This window comes from Lepus europaeus, chromosome 19 (genome assembly GCF_033115175.1).
Source record: "Lepus europaeus isolate LE1 chromosome 19, mLepTim1.pri, whole genome shotgun sequence".
NCBI classification, from domain to species: domain Eukaryota; kingdom Metazoa; phylum Chordata; class Mammalia; order Lagomorpha; family Leporidae; genus Lepus; species Lepus europaeus.
Window position 1 is genome coordinate 13,133,708 of NC_084845.1, and position 19,647 is coordinate 13,153,354.

At 55.5% G+C, this 19,647-nt stretch overlaps 1 protein-coding gene across 2 annotated transcripts in view; it reads right to left on the bottom strand.

The window, feature by feature from the left end:
- The window catches only part of RYR1 (ryanodine receptor 1), a 111,300-nt gene that overhangs the window by 73,294 nt on the left and 18,359 nt on the right, over window positions 1-19,647 (bottom strand). For both annotated transcript variants that reach the window (XM_062175880.1, XM_062175881.1), the window contains exons 19-35: window positions 19,350-19,542; window positions 18,255-18,471; window positions 16,012-16,116; window positions 15,752-15,855; window positions 15,347-15,430; window positions 13,984-14,291; window positions 13,189-13,391; window positions 12,267-12,441; window positions 11,883-12,091; window positions 9,024-9,418; window positions 8,017-8,149; window positions 7,073-7,233; window positions 6,420-6,585; window positions 4,142-4,228; window positions 3,792-4,018; window positions 1,196-1,805; window positions 98-367 (exon numbers count right to left, since the gene is read on the bottom strand). In XM_062175880.1, the coding sequence (XP_062031864.1) occupies window positions 98-367; window positions 1,196-1,805; window positions 3,792-4,018; window positions 4,142-4,228; window positions 6,420-6,585; window positions 7,073-7,233; window positions 8,017-8,149; window positions 9,024-9,418; window positions 11,883-12,091; window positions 12,267-12,441; window positions 13,189-13,391; window positions 13,984-14,291; window positions 15,347-15,430; window positions 15,752-15,855; window positions 16,012-16,116; window positions 18,255-18,471; window positions 19,350-19,542 (3,647 nt within the window). The remainder of the gene's footprint in view (window positions 1-97; window positions 368-1,195; window positions 1,806-3,791; window positions 4,019-4,141; window positions 4,229-6,419; window positions 6,586-7,072; window positions 7,234-8,016; window positions 8,150-9,023; window positions 9,419-11,882; window positions 12,092-12,266; window positions 12,442-13,188; window positions 13,392-13,983; window positions 14,292-15,346; window positions 15,431-15,751; window positions 15,856-16,011; window positions 16,117-18,254; window positions 18,472-19,349; window positions 19,543-19,647) is intronic.

The window sequence follows — 19,647 nt, forward strand, 5'->3', positions numbered from 1 at the left end:
CGCCCTAGCTGGGACCAGGTCAGACCCACGCCCCACCGGACGCTGCGTCTCCCAGCCCAGATGCACGAGGCTGGCGAACCGGAAGAGCCCAACCCACCTGTAACTTCACGGACTCCGGCAACTTCATCTGGAGCAGCCCCTCCTCCAGATCTTCTTTTTCCCCTTCCGGTGCCTCCTCCTCCTCCTCTTTTTCATCATCTTCCTTCTCCTCTTCCTCCTCATCCTCTTCCTTTTCCTCTTCATCCTCCTCTTCCTCTTCTTCCTCCTCCTCCTCCTCTTCTTCCTCCTCCTCTTCCTCAGTGAAAACTTCAGGTTCAATCATCTTTAAGATCTGTTTCACATCCTCATCGCCAAAGATGCCCATCACCTACAGGACAAAGGCTGGGTCCCCACTGTGGCCTCCACATCCAGGCACCAGCCTTACTCCCCGGACCTGCTTCTCCCACACCTGCCCGGTTCACTTCTGCAATGGCTGGATAGGATGCCTCTCAAAGCAGGGATGGCATCGGCCACCTTGCTGTCCACACTCCTGAGAGTCCCCCCACACCCACACCTTTGTCTCACCCACGTGAATGGATGGATGGGCGGAGGTGAGTGGTAGATGGATAGACTGATTAGTGGGGTAAATGATGGTGGGCTGGAGAGTGGATGGGTGGATGGGAAAAAGGAAGAAGAGACTGGGGCCAGTGCTGTGGCACAGCGGGTTAAAACCCCAGCCTGCAGTGCCAGCATCCCAAATGTGTGCCTGTTCAAGACCCAGCTGCTCCACTTCTGATCCAGCTCTCTGCTATGGTCTGGGAAAGCAGTGGAAGATGACCCAAGTGCTTGTGTCCCTGTACCCATGTGGGAGACCCGGAAGAAGTTCGTTCCAGGCTCCTGGCTTCGGATTGGTTCAGCTCTGGCTGTTGCAGCCATTTGGGGAGTGAACCAGTGGATGGAAGATCTCTCTGTCTTCCAAATAAATAAGAGAGAGAGAGGAGACATTAACATATGAATAGGTGACAGATAAGCAGGTGCAAGGAAAGGCAATGAATGACAGGTAGGTGATGGAAGGTGATGGAAGGTAGATTGAAAGGTGGATGGGTGGAGAGAGGAACGGGTCGCTGGGTGCATGTGAGGAGCTGACACAGTGTGGGTGGATTATCTTGCGTGTGGAAGGCCAATGGGACGGGAGGAAGCAGCAGGAAGCCTGTACCAGCAGGGTGGACACAAGCTTGAGCACCGGCACGAACTGGAACTCCACGGAGCCCCCCACGGGGTCGCGGGCGTGCTGCCCGCCATCGCGCACGGCCTCCCCCAGCATCCTCAGCGCCTTGTCCCGCAGGGCCTCCAGAGGAATGGCAGGGCTGAGGCGGGCCGGGGCTTCTGCCACCCCGGCGGCGGGCAGGGCGGCCACGAAGCACGGAGCGGAGAAATGGTGCGGAGGCCGCAGCGAGGTGGTGACGCCAACGCCGGGCAGGCCGTGGCGGCGGGCGTTTGCCCCCTTCCTTCCCGGCGGGAAGAGCGTGATGGCGCGGGTCTCGGGCGTGAGCGGCACGATGTACTCGGAGAGCATGGAGCGGCGGCTGCGGCAGGCGCTTTCCAGGTGGATGCTGATGAGGAGGTCGTAGTAGCCCGCGCGCAGGGGCCCGGGTAGGTGCGCGTCCTCCAGCGCGTGCAGCAGCTGCGCCTGGTCCACGTGGCTGCACAGAGCATGCGCCACGCGGTTGTTGCCCAGGGCGCACACCGCGCGGTAGAGGCGGAGCGTGTGTGAGTGGAAGCGCTGCAGGTCCAGGCGCTCGGACAGCTCCAGGATGTCCATGCACCTGCGGCAGGAATGCGAAACACGGACACGGGCACAGACCACAGAGGCAAAGGGATGCTTAGATACATCGTGGTGGGTGGGCAGGGTACCGCGGGCTGAGGGCTGGGGAGCTCGCCATCTTTCAATGGTTCTGTCAGTGCCTTTGAGGTCTGTGAGACTCCCCGGGGGTACATCTGGGATCCCTGGGATGGTTGGGAACATGGGCATCCGAGGGTCCATGGAGAAGATCCCTCGTGTGTGACCCTGGTGTGTAACTGGGCGCCTCAGGTTGGGTTCAACCCCTCCCTGGCATGCCCAAGTAACCTGGTTGTGTTTCATCAGTAGGCTGCTAACTCCACCAGGACAGGGCTCATCTGCCTGTTTTGTTTCCTTTGCTACATTCCCAGCACCTACAACAGGGCCAAAACTAATTAGAGTGAAAAAGAGTGGCCTAGCACATAGTAAGTGCTCAGTAAGTAATTGTTGGGTGAATAAACTCACAGCTAAGAGTGTCGGGGCCCCTGGGAATGGCTCTGAGTCCCCCTGGGCAGGTCTGTGCACCCTGTGTCACACAGAAGCACGACTCGAATGTCACTTCACAGAGGCTTAGAGTCACCAGCCTGGGGTGCTGCTGGCCACACAGGAGGAGCCCAGAGCCACTTGTCAAATGGGGGAATAAAGGAAAGAATGAGGACCTCGGCCGGCGCCGTGGCTTAACAGGCTAATCCTCCGCCTTGCAGTGCTGGCACACCGGGTTCTAGTCCCGGTTGGGGCACCGGATTCTATCCCGGTTGCCCCTCTTCCAGGCCAGCTCTCTGCTATGGCCCAGGAAGGCAGTGGAGGATGGCCCAAGTGCTTGGGCCCTGCACCCGCATGGGAGACCAGGAGAAGCACCTGGCTCCTGGCTTCGGATCAGCACGATGTGCCAGCCGCAGCGGCCATTGGAGGGTGAACCAACGGCAAAAAGGAAGACCTTTCTCTCTCTCTCACTATCCACTCTGCCTGTCAAAAAAAAAAAAAAAAGAATGAGGACCTCGGAAGCCTCCTGGGAGTCCTGAAGAGCACACCTGGCACCCACGTGAGCACACGTATAGCCCTGGGCATGCGTGGGTCCGTGGGTCTGGGGTTCAAATCTCCATGGGCCATGTCTAAGGTGCCCCCCCAAGAACTGGCTGGGTGTAACCAGGCCTCTGAGTAATGTCCAGGGGCACCCAGGGTGGGGTCCCCTAGGGTAGGTCTGGAGTCCCTGGGGTGTCACCTAGGGCAGGGACAGCAGACATGCACCTCACAGGCCACATGAAGCCTGTGAAATCATTTGGCCTGGCCTTGCCAAGGTAACCACAGGCAGGACTCAAAATTCAGTAAACCCGAGGCCGGCCCTGTGGTGCAGTGGGTTAAAGCCCCAGCCTGCAGCAGCGGGATCTCATATGGGTGCCAGTTCAAGTCCCAGCTGCTCCACTTCTGATCCAGCTCTCTGCTGTGGCCTGGGAAAGCCGCGGAGGATGGCCCAAGTCCTTGGGCCCCTGCACCTGCGTGGGAGACCTGGCGGGAGCTCCTGGCTTCAGCTCAGCTCAGCTGCAGCCCTTGAGGCCATTTGGGGAGGGAACCAGCAGATGGAAGACCGACTTCTCTCCTCTCTCTCTCTCTCTCTCTCTCTCTCCCTCCCTCCCCCCCTCCCTCTGTCTCTACCTCTCTCTAACTCTTTCAAATTAATAAAATAAATCTTTTAAAAAAACCTCAGTAAATCTATGCAAGGCTAATTTTCAAGTTCATAATTTTGTATGGCCTATGAATTAGGTTCTAAATAGCCAATGACCCTTGGGAGATAAAAGTTTCCCCATGTTTTCATGGGGAGTCCTGAGCTGAATCTGGGACCCCAGGTGAGCCCGGGATTTTCTGAAGCAGTCTGGAGCCCCATGTTTGATGTAGGGAGAGGCACCGAGTTGGATCCCGACCCTAGAAGGCTGTGGCACCCGCCCCACCCCTGTGGCGCTGGGCCTGCCCTGACCGGTTCTCCTCCGGGATGTGCAGCGCCATCATGGTCAGGGGATCCTGGCACTGCACGGCCCAGCCGAGGCGCTCGCCAGCGCGCCGCGTCTCCACCTGCAGGAAGTGGTTGGGCATGCGGCTCCAGGACACGGGCATCAGCATCTGCACCTCCAGCCGTGGTGGACACTGCGGCGCTGGGTTCTTGCGCTCGCTCAGGAACATGGCGGCGGACAGCGGCATGATGTTCTGGGGGCACGGAGGGGCGCACGTGTTGGCCAGGATTCCCAGTCTTCCCTCACTTCCAGGGAGACCCCCTCCTGTCCCCTCCTACCTGCCACCTCTCCTTCCCGGTACCCCCACCACTCTCACCTTCTGCTTCCCCAGCTCAAATTGGATGACATTCTGGTGGGTGGGCAGGACAAACACGGCAGGAAAGAGCTTCGTGTTGGGTTCCACCTGGCGGACAGAAGAAGGCAAGGTGAGGGAGAAGGCCAGCTGGAGGGAGTGTGCACTCAGACCTCAAACTCTGGGACAGATCCTGCAGACCCACACTGGGGCATCAGGGGCTCTGCCGTGGCTCTGGGCTGTCCCTCCTGTTACCCATCCAGGCTGGCCTGTCATCTGGGTCTTTGTGCCTGTCAAGTCCCGCACCAGGAATGCCTTTCCCACTTCTCTCCCAAGCACATCCCTTCTTTAAAACCCAACAAGTGCCCTCTGACTGCTTCCCCTCGCCCACTGCCCAGTGGAACCCAACCACCAGCATCCACCGCCACAGGTTCCACCACCTGTGCAGGCGAATTGCCAAAGTCAACACTGAACCTCATGGCACTGCTGGACCCTACCCCCGGTCTAAAGGAAGTAAAGTATCAGGTGACACCACAGGGATGCCCCAGCCACACCCAGACTGCAGGCCACTGGGCACTGTACACACAGGCCCCTTGGGATATTGGTAAAATGCAAGCCCCACTTAAGCAAGACTGGTGAGGGGGCCTAAGATTCTGCAGTTCTAACAAGCTCCTGGCTGATGCTGATCCTGCTGGTCTGGGGCCCCCACATGGAGGAGCAAAGTGCCCAGGGCCTCATGTTGCCTGGTTCCTTCAGCAAACAAAGAGGTGCCTCAGGGGGCCTCTCTATGAAAAGAGACTCCGGCAGGTGTTCAGCCCAGCAGGTAAGACATAACTTAGGATGCTCGAATCCCATATCTGAGTGCCTGGGTTTGAGCCCCACCTCCACTTCCAGCACTAATGTAAGCCCTGGGAGGCCCAAGTACTCAAGCTCTTGCCATCCACATGGGAGACTTGGATTGAGTTCTGGGCTCCTGGCTTCAGCCTGGCCCAGCCTCAGCTATTATGGGCGTTTGAGGAGTGAACCAGTGGTTGGAAAACATGTCTTTTTCTCTGTGTGGATGTATGTCTCTTTCTTCCTCTGTTTCTCTGCCTTTCAAATAAATTTTTATATAATTTGACATAGCGTCAAATTAAAATATATGACCTTGCTTAGATTCCAAGCCAAACGAGGAAATGGTAAGAGGACATTTTTGAGAGAAGCAAAGAAATGTGGACACAAACTGGACACTTGATGATATTTAGGAACTAATGGGCTTGGGCTTTCTTTAGTGGTATTGTGGTTATATTTCTGAAACAATAATTATCTTTTAAATATACATACTGAAGAGGGATAAAACTATATGATGTCTGCAATTTCCTTCAAAATCATACAGTGGTGCCAAGAGAATCGGCATACAGATGAAACAAGATCGGTGGTGAATGGGTGATGGCCACAGGGTCGTGGCAGTTCAGGATGCTAGTCCATTTTCATTATGTTTTTGAAATTCCTAGTTGAGAGGCCAGCGCTGTGGCTTAGCAGGCTAAGCCTCCACCTTCTGGCATCCTATATGGGTGCTGGTTCATGTCCCGGCTGCTCCTCTTCCAATTTAGCTCTCTACTAATGGCCTGGGAAAGCAGTGGAAGATGGCCCAAGTGCTTGGGCCCCTGCGCCTGTGCAGGAGAACTGGAAGAAGCTCCTGGCTCCTGGCTTCAGCCTGACCCAGTGCTGGCCATTGCGACCATTTGGAAAATGAACCAGCGGATGGAAGACTGATCTCTCTGTCTCTCCCTCTCTCTAACTCTGCCTCTCAAATAAATAAATAAAGTTTTAAAAAAGAAAAATTCCCAGTTGAAACTAAAGTTTTACAAAACTCATCTTAGATGGATAAATGATAGGTAGTGGATAAATATGTGGCAAATCCAGTGTAGCAAACACTGAGGGGGGCTCCTAGGTGGTGGATATACATGGGCATTCATTCAACAGTCTCTTTGATTTTGTTATGTGCTTCACATTTTTCATAATAAAATGTTGAAAAGTAAAAACCCACCTTCGGATCGTGGCCCATCCTAAGGTGTTCTCTGACTGGTGAGAAGGTGGTGACTGGAGTCAGCCAGCCCCAGAGGGAACCCCAACCTCCCTCCAAGGTCAAAGTTGTGCCATCTCCTTCTTGGTTCTGGGCCTCCACTTAGTGGAAGGTTCAAGCTAGGAATCGTGTATGTCCTCTCTCTCCAGGGTCTGGCTGCAGGGGCCTTGGGAAAGGGTTTCCTGGGATGCCAGGGCATTAGGATGCTCTTGCTAAGTTGCTTAGGGATGGGCTCACCTGGAAAAAGGTGTTGCTCTCTTTGCCATTGGCCGTGAAGGTCATTAAGCCAGTGGCCAGGTCCACCAGGCAGCCAATGACAAGGTCCGTGTGGCTGATCCGGCCCTGCTGCCCGGGGCTCACGAAGTCCCCACCCCACACCATGTAGCAGTTGCTGCACTTGAGGCTGGGGAAGACAGAAGAAGTCACTGCTCAGATCCTCTGGAACCCAGACACCCCCTTCCCCAAGCTCCCAGGACCCCCTGACCTCACAGCCCCACCCCCAGACATCCACCACCTGCAGACCTCAACACCTAAACCTCTCATCCCAGATTCTGAGACCCTTGGAGCTAGAATTCTTAGAGGCTGGTAAGAGGCCTGGACGGAGGGGAAGGAAAGAGCACAGGAGAAAGAGGAGAAAGGAGGTAGTGACGTAGGAGGAGGAGGAGAAAGAGGAGAAGAAGGAGAAATGGAGAGAGAGCAGGAGGAGGGAAAACCAGAGCAGGAGCAATCGGAGAATGAACAGGAAGAGAGGAGGGAGAGGAACGGGATGAGGCGGACTCCCCAGTCAGTGCCCAGCACTCCAGAGCCTCTGCCTCTTCCAGAGAGTTCCTGGATCTCCCACGGCCCCCACCCCAGACTCCCTCACCTCCCCATCCAGCCCACCCTGGCACCTGCTGTGGACGTTGCCTTGTTCATCCCCCATGGTCACCGTCACTGCCCGGACCTTGCTGAGGTCAAAGTTCATGTCGTGCTGATGGTAGTCGGGGGTGACCCAGCCCACCCATACGCAGCTGGGCTCCTGACCCGCGAAGACCCTCACGGAGTAATAGTACTGAGGACACAAGGAGGGGATCAGTGGTCAGTCCAAGGGATGGGACGTGGGCTCCCTGGAACGCCGACTTGGCCCTCTGACGGTTTCACAAGAAGCTGCCCCATTTGAGGCCCCCTGCAGCTATGTCTGTTTCTTTTGTGTCTGTTGATGCTGCATTTGGGGAACCCCTGGGGATATTCTGTGACACTGCCACATGCAGGCCCCTCTCCAGGTTACAGCAAAGTCAGCAATAGCACTTACTGCTCTGAGGCCCCTGGCACACGTGAACGCACTGCAACCTCATGGCCACCATATTGGCTGGGTACAGTTTTTATCTCCATTTGACAGATGGGGGGAATTCACCTGCCCAAGTGGCACCTGGGTGGCCCGTGATCCTAAGCAGTGGGCTATCTGTCTCATAGAACATTCCAGATTTGCAGGAGCTCAAAACTATGTGGGATAATTATGAAGTTTGGCTCCCAGGACTATATGAGACTCATTATTCAATTTGGAGTTTTGCATGTATATGTATGAACCAAATGTCAGGGTCTACACTGTTCTAGCTCCCGCAGTTAGGGGTCCCTGGGAGTCCATCAGGGGCTTTACATCTTCTTCGTGCTCCCTGTTACTTTTAGGCCATGGCTATCTTGGATTTAGTGTTCAAAGGATTCAGTGTGTGTCATATTCTGAGTCTCTCGTATACTCTGGGGTATCCCCAGGTATAGGCAGTTACTGGGGACTGCAGCACTGGGTTTGGAGGTCAAGGGGTTCTTATGCCCTGCGGAGGGGTTTCTGGGTTCACACCGTGGTGGTGTTGAGGATGATCTCAGGGTCATCGCGGTTGTCAGCAGGCACCACGTCGTGAGGGAGCCGGGGCAGAGAAGGGGTGGCTGGTGGCTGAGACATCATGGCGGCCTTCTTGGCCTTGAATAAGAACCTGGCATGGGAGGAGAGGCCGGCTTGAGAATTAGACCTCGAGCCCAGCCCCTGACCCCCCACCACGATCATCAAGCCCCCACATCTGTCCAAATGGTACCCCACTTCTATTGCTTGAGGCCTTGCCTCCAGGAGACTGGAATTCCTGGCAACCGCAGCCCAGTCCTTTCTGGAGGTGCTGCTCTGAGCTTGTGGGTGCTGGGTCACCCACACGTAAGGCTGCTGTCGGGGAATATGGGGGTCTCCTTTGGAACATACGGTGGTCCCCCTAAAGGAGCCTTTCTCATGCGCATTTCCATGTGAGTGCTAACTGCACCTGGGAGAGGACAGCTCATCACCGTGTGGCACTGTCCAGCACACTGGGCTCCCCAGCAGCGCCCCGTAAACTTTGATAACCAGAAGTGCTCTATCACTTCCAGACATCCCCCTAAGACCCAGAGTTCACGTTTCACTGAGGACCACTGCCGGAATAAAGGAGAAGCAGGTTGAGTTTCAATCCAGTGCCCTCTGAGGCTCTCTCTGGAAGTTAGCCTTCGGGGCTACCTTTGAGAACAGACTCCAGTGTAGACAGATGACCACTTGGCGTTCGCTGGGATGCCCTGGGGGGCTCTAAACTCTCCCAAGAGTCCCTTTTAGGGTCAGTGGATAATGAAGTCTATTGGTGGAGCCCTTTGGGGCCCAAGGACAAAATATTTCAACACAGTTAATAGAGTACCCCAAGTTTATATTCTCAGGGAATTGGAGCATCCCAGGGACGCAATGGGAACCCTCAGTCTCCTGACTACACATGGATCCACTTTAGGGTACGTGGAGGTTTCTCAGGGCACCCAATAGGGTGACAGCCCCCAACCCCCTCCCCCAGCTCCCCCGCTCACCCTCTCTTCTTGTTCTTCTCCGTGGTGGCATCCTTCTCATTCTCCGCCCTGACGAGCTGGGCCTCCACCCCAGGCTGGGGGGTGCCCCCGGGTGTCCCCTCCTTGGCAGTTCCCTCTTTGCCCCCTTCAGCCTCGCCCCAGCCCCCAGCTGAGCGGCGCAGGTTTTCGTAGTCAGGGTCGGGTTCTGCTGCCCGGGCCTCGTCCTCCGGTGGGGGTTGCAGGCCGGGAGGTGCCAAGGGCGTGGCCCCTGCGGTGCAACGGAAGTGCTGGTGGAACTGGACCGGAAGGCTCAGCCGGAGGAACAGCATCTCCACCAGGCTGTTCTGGGAACCCCAGGTGCGGTGAGCCAGGCGCAGGCAGGGGGGCGTGTCCACAGTGCCATCCATGCGCGCCACCTGGAGGCGGAAGGAGAGCATTGAGCCTGGGGGTGGGCGGGTGGTCCTAAGCCTGGGTATGCACGGAGCCACCGTGAGGCCTTACTGAACCTGTGTGAGAATTGCCCAGACACCTCTCCTCTGGACAGATGAAGCTCCGGGCGGGGCACAGAGCTGGCCTGGGGCTGCTTTTTAGCCCTCAGTCAACCTCTGCATGGGCAGCCCCAGACCCACACTGGAATCACTCCTGGAAACCTTCAGAACCTACCTGTGCACAGAACTCACTCCAGAGCAAGCCATCCACCCATCCTCCCACCCATCCACCCATCCTCCCATCCATCCACCCATCCATCCACTGACCCCATAGATGTTTACTGAGCGGCCATTGGTCCAGCGACAGAACAAAGGCTCAGCCTTGCAGACAGCAGCTCAGAAGGACCAGGGTTTTGCTAGTGCTGTTGCATGTAGAGAATAACAGAACACTGCACACGTCGCAAGCACGCAGTATACTGAGCTTCCACAAAGTGCAGAGTAGCTTTGCCCGTGTTCAAACTTCCTGTGAATGGGCTCCTATAGCTCGTGCTCTCTTGCGTCTGGCTTCTTTTGCTGGACAGCAAGTCTGTGAGATGCCACCCCGTGGTCGTGCGTATTTCAGCTCAGCCTCTCTTGCTGCTGGTAGTGCCTGTTCCTTGGGCTGAGAACACCTCCTGGCAGCAGCCAGAGCAGGGAGGCTCACGCGGACTCCACCACACAGTCCCACCCTGGCCACCTCTCTGGTCCTTCTGCCTCCTAGAGCCCCCTGGCAATAGAAACCTTCCAAAACTCAAATCTCAAAAGGGTCTTCCCCTCCTTAAAACCCTTTCCATTTTGCATAGTCTTAAAATATCTCCCACAAATCACTTATTAATGACTAAGAGAAAAACAGTAACTTTATAGTGACGAAAACCTGCAGATCTACCTCAATCAAAGAGGCCCAACTTCACGGTCAGGACACTGCTCCTCAGGATCCTCAGGGAGCTGGTTCTAGGACCCCTCCCCCCAGGATACCAAAATCTTTGGATGCTCAGCACCCTGATTTAAAAAGGCAAAGTACGGGCATATAGCCCTGTACATCCTCCATTATACTTTAAATCATCTCCAGGTTACTTAGAACAACTAATACAATACAAATCCTATGTGAATTGTTGCTATATTTATATTGTATAGGGAATAGTGACAAGAAAAAAATAACCTGTACATTTTCATTACAAAGGCAATTTTTTTCAAAGATTTTTGATGTAAAGTTGGTTGAGTCCCCAGACGCTGAGCCCACTGACACAGAGGGCCCTCCACTCCGTCATCACGCAGGGCACAGTGTCACTGCTGTGAAACTCCTGCCAAATACGCATACAAATAGCACAGGACGCTCCCTCACTGTGAGGAAGCAGCAGAAAAACTCAGACTAGGGATATGCTGCAAAATAATGGTTTGTAGTTTTCCAAAAAAAGTCAATGTCACAAAAGAAAACCATTCAGAGACATTGTACCTGGAGATTTAAAGAGACTAAATGTGATAAAATCCTGGGTTGGAGATTGTATTTTGGCCCAGAAAAAAAGGGTCATTTGGTGGGATTTTCAAGATATACCTTAAAAGTCAGCCCTAAGAGCCCATTATCCTGACAATAGGCAAAAACAGAATTGGATGTGTGGATAAGGAGTTTTCATCAATGCTTAATGTCTTGATTTTTGTATTTGTTCTGCAATTCTCTCAGAGGATAGCCTTGTCCCAAACAAATGCACACTCAAGTAGTCAGGGATAAAGAGTCACACGCCTCCAACTTCTTTCAAATGATTTAGGACAGAGGAAGTGTGCGCGTTCTTGCCAACAGCGCTGTCGGTGGGAACCCTGAGGCTCAGGGACACTCACGTGTCCAAGGTCCCACAGCGGCGAGAGGCCACTCCAGCTCTGTCTGATTCTAACGTGCTGGCTGCAGCTCAGCCACGTGGGGCCGAGGAAAACACTACCCTCTGGTCTGAGTGGGGAGATGAACCCTGAGTTTAACCTTGGAAAAGCAAAGACTTTGAAGTCTAAAAGTTAAGATGCTGATGAAGAGCTGCTGAAAATAAACAAACACTACAAAATAGAAACCAAAAACACCCAACACAGAGAGAGCAACTAGTAGAGAAGGTGTCAAAATGTACCCAGGGTTTATATTTCCTAAAACCTGGTTCTAGGATCAGACCGCTAGAAATTTGGTCTGGGCCATTTAACCCAGTTTTTCTGCCATCTACCTTCCCCCGATGTTCAGGTGAGGCACGTGGAGCTCGGAAGGGTTGTGGTTTGCCAACGTTCGATCCTAAAGTCACTCCTGGGAGCCCGCCATCCTGACATCCCCATTGGCCTGCTCTGTATGCCCACACGGAAGGAGAGGACTCAGGGAAGGGAAGTGTGGGAAGGATGGAGTTTAGAGACAGAGCAGAAGGCACTGCGTGGAGCTGATCCTCACCTCATAGTGCGGGTGTTCAGGGGGCACAGGCTCAAACTGGGGAAGGCTTTTGCTGAACCACGTGGTGACAGGGCGCTGCATGTTGATGGCAAATGGCTCAAAGCCTTCCTGGAGGCCACAGATGGCAAAGAACCGCAGGGAGCTCACATCCTGGCCCAGGTTCAGGTGACCCACCTGGCCAGGTCCCAAGCTGCAGACTGGCAGGAAGCCTGGTGGGAAGGCATGGATGGGCAGGGGTGAGAGGCAGGGGTAGGTGGGCAAGGCAGGGCAGCCGAGGGGAGGAGGCACTGTGGAAGGGATGGGAGAGGTAGGGGCACAGGGCTGTGTAGGGTCAGGGGAGGTGGAGGGAAAGCACAAAGGGCACGTGAGGGGTCTCGGCCCTACCGTCCCCGATCTCGATCTCCCGGAAGGCTGTTTCGGAGCCCGAGTCAGACATGAGGACCTCGCCGTTGAGGGTGAAGATGATGGTGTTCTCGGTGAGGTCGATCATGCAGCCGACGACATCGCCTGACTGCCAGGGCCGCCCGAACGGCTCACTGCCCAAGTGCCAGCGCTGACCCTGTACGGAGGACCGGGAAGGTTTGTGGGGGGGAGACGTGCAGAGAAGTGGAGAGACACAGAAGCAAGCAGAGAGGTGCGTGAAGACACCACGCAAATTGTGGGGTTCAGGGCCAGCAGGACAGAGGAGGAGTCACTCCACCGAGTGCTCTCTGTCCATCTATGTGCCCAGTCCTTGGGACTTCCCTCCCCACTGATCTCCGTGTCGCTTCCATTCTGCCTGCGTCCTCTGCTGTTGCCACAGCCAGAGGTGAGCAGACCCCCAGAGTGGGAGTGGGGATGAGCTGATGCCCAAGGAGCTTTCCCTAGGGAAATGGACCCATCACTGCCCCCTGTACAGACTCAGAACAGATGGGAGGATACTGAGGTGGGTGGCTGAATAGTTGGGTGTACGGTTGGACTGAAGAACGGATGGCAGGTTGAAAGTCTACAGGGGTTGGTGGAAGAAAGGAAAAAAGTATAAGTGTATGCATGAATGGATGGATGGATGAGTGGATGGAATGCATGGATGGTTGGATAGGTGAGTGGGTGGGTGGGTGGGTGGATGGATGGATGGATGGATGGATGGATGGATAGATTGGTGAGTGGGTGGATGAATGGGTGGACAGATGGAGGGAGCAATGGTTGGAAGACTGGTCATGTAGAGGCAGGGATGACAGAGTAAGGCCCAGACAGAGGCAGGGGAGAGTGCATGAGCTGTGGCAGGGACCACAGCGCCTGGCAGAGTGGAATCCAAGCAGGTACCCACGCGATGCCCATTGAAGACGTAGGCCAGCTCATCCGCTCCCAGCTCGACGTCAGGCCGCAGCTCGGGCCTTGCCCAGCCCACTCGCATCTCGCCCGTGGTGACAGCCTCAAATTCGAAGTACCAGCGGCCGCTCTGCACTGTGTAGGATTTCTCTGCCCGGAAGATGCGCACCCGGTCCCAGCGAGACTGGTTCTCCACCTGACCTACAGATGAGACCGGGCAGAGTCAGGCTGGCCAGGAAGTAGATCCCCAGACATTGAGAGGTTGGTGGGAGAGACTGGAAAAGGTAAGGGCCTGGGAGATCCGGGGGACAGTTTCTTGGTGTCAGAGGAGAATAGGGGAGCCTCAGACTAGTCAGAGAGGGTAGAAGGGGCCTACTAAGAGAGACTCCCATGTTGTCAGCAGTCGGAGCTCCCAGAGGATAAATCCTGAGAGACACACAGGGGGAAAGTTGGGTCAGTGGCACGGTTAGGGTTATGGTCTGGGATTAAGGGTCAAGATTAAAGTCAATGTTTAGAATCAAGGGTTGAGAGCAAGATCAGGGGTCAGAGTCAGGGTCAGGGAGGAGCTAAAAATTGGGATTGAGGTCAGGGGTTGAGAAATTGAGAGTTGGGGGTCATGGTCAAAGTTAGGTGTTAAGGCTGGGATCAGGAGTCAGAGAAGGGTTAGACGTCAGGCTCAGGATAGGGACTAGCCGGTCTCAGAGCCCCTGGCTGGGTGACTTCATTTTGTAGCTATGGTGCAGAGGTCGGGGTGAGGGGTCAAAGCTGGCCTCCAGGGAGGGTCAGCACTCACTGGGCTCCTGGTCAGGCGGCTCGATGTTGTAGCCATAGCCCAGCAGGGTGCGCACGGCCTGGCAGAGACTGTCCCGGTTGCTGCGCTTGGTGGCCTCATCCAGCAGGCGGTAGGGCACGAGGCGAGGGTTCCGGCGAGCCGGGATGTCCTGCACAGCGCTATAGCTCCAGCCCTGGGCCACTCGGTCTCGTGCCCACACGTTGTGCCCGTTCTCTGCCAGCCGGTCCACCAATGTCGTCTGTGCGGGTGTCAGTCGCACGTGGCTCAAGTCCAGCGGGGCTGGCTTGTACCCATTGCTCATCATATACCTGCAGGGCAGGCAGGGCCTCGGTTGGATGAGTCTCTACCTCCACCTCTGGACTCTGGGCTACGGGATTCCTGACCTCTGACCTTTGCTCTGAGGTTTGGAATTTCTAACCTTCATTCTCTGATATCACAGTTTGAGATCTCTGACCTCTGACCCCAGGATCCTGTGACCCTAGCAAGGGTTTTGACATCACTGACCGCTGGCCTCTGTGACCTCTTCATTCTCATTTTGGGAACCTTATCTTTGACCTTGGCACTCTGACCTCTCACCTCTAGCTTTGAAATGTCTTCCTCTTGACTCCAGATCCTGAACTCCTACACCCCTGGCTTTGAGTGCTTGACCTCTGACCTCAGGACCTGTAACCTCTCACGTATAATTCTAGGATTTTTTTTTTTATTTTTGACAGGCAGAGTGGATAGTGAGAGAGAGAGACAGAGAGAAAGGTCTTCCTTTTTGCTGTTGGTTCACCCTCCAATGGTCGCTGCGGCCGGCGCATCTCACTGATCCGAAGCCAGGAGCCAGGTGCTTCTCCTGGTCTCCCATGCGGGTGCAGGGCCCAAGGACTTGGGCCATCCTCCACTGCCTTCCCGGGCCATAGCAGAGAGCTGGCCTGGAAGAGGGGCAACCGGGACAGAATCCAGTGCCCCGACCGGGACTAGAACCCGGTGTGCCAGCGCCGCAAGGCGGAGGATTAGCCTGTTGAGCCACAGCGCCGGCCATATAACTCTAGGATCTTTTATGAGAACTCTAACCTATGGACTCCCACCTTTCCCTATGGACCCCTTGTCTCTAAAACAGAGCTGTCATTTCTGCTTTCTCAGGGCAGATCCTCACCCTGCATCCCACACTTGGGCTCTCTCGCTCTTTCATTCTCGCTCTCTTGCTCTCTCTCTCTGGAACTACCAACTCCTAGACACCCACCTCTCACTCAAGAGCTCTGAACCCTCACCCTGTGACCTTCACCTGGTGCTCTGGCCACAGCCTCCCCACAAAGCCCCTCGCTCTCCCCTACCTTCCCCCAGGGCATCCCCAGCCCACGCCAGACACCACACTCACGTCTTGGGGAGCTTTGTCTTCTTCAGGTTGTCCTCCGCCTTCTCGTCGGCCATGCCCACGTGGCAGCCCAGCGCCAGCAGAGTCCTGGGGACCCAGGGACACAGGCATTTGCACAGAGCACCGCCTCAGCCTCTGGGTCTCTCGGTCTCTCTCCTTCCCCGGACGTCTGTCGCCATCTCTCCCGGCCTCCGTCTGTCTCTCTTACTTCTGTCTTTGCATTTCTTTGCCCACGTATCTCTTGGACCATGTCCATCTCTTCCTGCCTGCTGCTTTTTCCGTCTCTCTCTGCATTTCTTTCCATCTCCACACCCTTCTCTGGTCAGCTTCTCCCAATGCCTGTCTGTGTGGCTGTCTCCCCAGCTCTCCCCTCGCAGCCGGCCCAGCCCCCGTCTCCAGCCCCCTCACTTGAGAGTCTCGCCCGACATCTGCAGGTTGTAATTCCTCTCGGGCTCCGGAAGGCTGTGGAAGTTCACGAGACACGGGTGCAGCCTCTTGTTGTCATCCCGAACCTGGAGAACCCCTGGGGTCAACGTCTGGGTTCCCCCATCCCTCCCCAGCATTCCCAGCCCGTGACCCCCGACCTCCAGCCCTTAGTTCTGCCCTGAAGTCCCCTCAAGCCCCTGGAACCCTCCCTCGCCCCGCTGCACGTGCCGGCGGTCACTCACCGGGCCGTAGGTCCAGCCTTGCTCAATGCGTGTCAGCGCCCAGAGTTCATGGATGTTCTCTGCCAGCTTCTCGCGGATGCGCTCCAGGTGGGGAGGCAGGACGATCTGGGGGCAGGGGACACTCCTGAGTCCCTGAGACCCCTCTGCCACGACCGCTGTGCCCAGGAACACGGAGGAACCTGGACAGCCACCCCTCCCCTTGGCTCCGGGGTTGCCGCCCAGATGAATGGGGAGTTGGATCATCAGAATTAAGGAATCATCTGGGGAGGGGTCTGTCTCCCCTGTGGACTGGGAGCTTGGCGAGGGCAGGGCCTGGGGCTGCCTCAGTTTCCATAAGGTCCTCAGTCCAGAGCCAGACACAGAGCAGCAGCTCAGGAAACATTTGAGGAATGAATGAACGAGTCTCTTTCTTTCTCTGCATAATGAGAATCCTACCGATGCTTGTCATGCTCACGTCAGAAGGACTCAGTGCAACCATTTTTGTAAACTACTAAATACTATACAGGTTTCACATCCCTAATCCAAAAATTCAACATCCGAAATGCTCCAAAACCCGAAGTTTTTTGAATGCTAATGTAATGGCAGCAGCAGAGAATTCCAGTCACCTGACCTCATGTATGGGTCACATTTGAAACAGAGATTTAACAGGCCCAGTGCTGTGGTGTAACAGGGTAAGCCGCTGCCTGCAACACCAGCATCCCATATGGGCATCAGTTCGAGTCCCAGCTGCTCCACTTCTGATCCAGCTCCCTGCTAATGCACCTGGGAAAGCAGCAAAAGATGGCCCAAGTCCTTGGGCCCCTGCACCCATGTGGGAGACCCGGATGAATCTCCTGGCTCCTGGCTTCAGCCTGATGCAGCCTCAGCTGATGCAGCCATCTGGGAAGTGAACCAGTAGATGGAACATCTCTCTGTCTCTCTCTGTATCTCTGCCTCTCCCTCTCTTTCTCTCTATAACTCTGCCTTTAATAAATTAATTAATCCTTTAAAATTATTTTAAAAGACCAAAATATTTTTTAAAATGCAGGTGCAGGACTGGTGTCAGGTTAAGCCACTGCCTGCAATGCTGGCATCCCATACGGGCACTGGTTCAAGTCCTGACTGTTCCATGTCTGATCCAGTTGCCTGCTAATGTGCCAGGGAAAGCATAGGAAGATCGCCCAAGTCCTTGGGCCCTTGCAGCCACATGGGAACTCTAGATGAAGCTCCTAGTTCTTGGTTTCAGCCTGGCCCAGCCCCAGTCATTGTGGACATCTGGGGAGTGAACCAGCAGGTGGACAATATCTCTATCTCTCCCTCTTTTTCTCTCTAACTGCCTTTCGAGTAAAAAAATTTTTTTGAAAAATAAAAAGCACAGGTGCACCTAAAATATTATATGAAATAGACCCTCAGGCTGTGTGTAGGAGGTGTATATGAATGAATTCTGTGTTTAGACTTGGGTCCCATCCTCAGGGTGTCTCACTACATACATGAAAATATTCCAAAGTCCAAACCCGAGAAACATTTTGGATAAGGGTTACTCAACCTGTATAACTTATCTAAATGCCTGGCACACAGCAGGCACCTAATAAATGCTGGTGGTGGTGGTGTTCTGCAGGAAGAGCCAATGACTGTTTGGGCCAGGAGAGCCGTGGGGGGGTGGAGGGAGTGACCAGGAGGTGAGGCATCTAGCAGAGGCCCAGGGCTCTGGCCTGGGGGCTGGGGGGGGGGGGGGGGATGAGGCCCCCTGGGACAGCCGTGTGCTACTGATAACCAGCACTGAGTGCTTCCTATTTGCTCAGGGCTATGCCAAGCACTTAGTGTACATTAATTCACCCGATCCACAATCATGCTCTGAGCTTGGACCTGCTGCTTCCCGCTTTGGGGCCCATGCGAGGAAACTGAGGCACAGGAGGTGAATCTCGTGCCCATGACAGGACAGAAAACCCTACCCTTGCTACCAGGCTCCTAATCAGCGAGAGCCTGGAGGGCGGGTGAGGAGTTCGGGTTGGGGTGTGCAGGTGGGAGAGGCCTGGCACAGAAGAGACGCCCAAGCAGCTGTAGTGGGTGAGACCTCAGGCTTCAGTCAAAGCTACAGGGAGACTCCTGAGCCTGGGACTCTGCTGGCGGGAGTCTCTGCCCCCTCTGGGCTTCGGTTTCTCCATTGATAAACATGGAGGCTTCCAGCTTCCAGCTCAGCTCCCCACCTCGCTGACTGTTAAGCCAGCCTGCCTCACCAGATGACCCTGCAGGGCACCGAGTACCTGGACGGTGTCCACCGGGCAGGGCACAAAGTCAGTGTGCGAGAGGCAGCGGCTGGGGCCCACCAGGTGGGGCCCCCGCGGCCCTTCCCGTCTGTACTCCTTGATGGGTTCAAGACGGAGTCGCTCTCGCGGGAGCACTGCCTCATGGCACGGGGCGTAGCCGGGTGGGGGCAGGAACTTGAATTCACCATGGCGGCCGCCAAGGAGAAACCGCACCCTGGGAGAGGAAGAAGACCGTTGTCAGGGAGGTGGCTCTGCAGGAGGGGGTCTGAGGACAGTGGGGCGCGGGAGCAAGCCTGGGATTGACACAAGGTTCTGGGGAGGCCTGAGGTCACTGGGAAGCCGCAGGGTCCTGGAGGTCATTTGGGAGTCAGCGTGTAGTGAGTCAAAGGATCAGCAAAAGGAAATATCACTGGAGGAGCGAAAGGGAAAGTGCGGGTTGTCAGGGAGACAGGGGAGGGAGGGAGCCCATTAGCAGAGGAGAGTTCGGCCACTGCAAGGTCTCGGGCAGGTCCCTGACCTCAAATCAACAGAGCACTCAGGGGTCCTGGGAGGTTTAGGGGAGAAGCCACTAAGAGACTGTCATGATCCTGTACTAGCCCTAAACGCCACTGACTGCACAGAGAACCCAGGGTCCCTGCGAAAGCAGTGGGCCTGCTGGAACGGCACTGGGAGATGCCGACATCATGGAGAGGTGATGGGAAGGGTGTGGGGTCCCTGGGAGAGTCTGAGATCACAGTCAGTGGAGGGGCTGGTCCCAGAAGGATGCACGGTCATTGGGCCTTTGTCCTGGAGCCAGTGAGAGAGACTCTAAGGTCATTAGGAGGACATGGAAGGGTCTTTGGCTATTGGGGCATCACTGGGAGAGTCGGGATTGTTATAAAGTCATTGTGAAATTCTGGGGTCATCTGGAGGTCACTGGAAGGACATGGGGCTGAGAAGAACCTGAGGCCTTTGGGAGAGTTTGGGGTCACACCGAGGTCACTAGGAACTCGACCCAGGCGTCCTCCTAGGAGGCTGTGGGGTGATTGAGGAAGCTGTCTTGGGTCAGTCATGGGTCTGGGCACTGACAATGGGGCAAGAGCAAGTCCTCACTTGACACCAGCCGAGAAGCTGACCACAGGGAAGAAGAGCCCGTCCAGGTTGAAGGCCTCAAAGACACCCTGCACGGGGCAGCCATTGATGCGGAAGGAGATGGATGGCACGCTGAGGTCCAGGCAGCAGCTGACCACGTCCTCAGGGGCCAGCAGGTGCTGCCCGGGGGAGGTCACCGGGCGTGCCACGTGTCCTGCACCAGGGTAGCCAGGAAGGAGTCAAAGGTCAGAGATCTCACAAACCAATGATCCCAAGAGCCATGGGGCAGCTATCGTAGGAGCCCACAGGGACCGGCTCT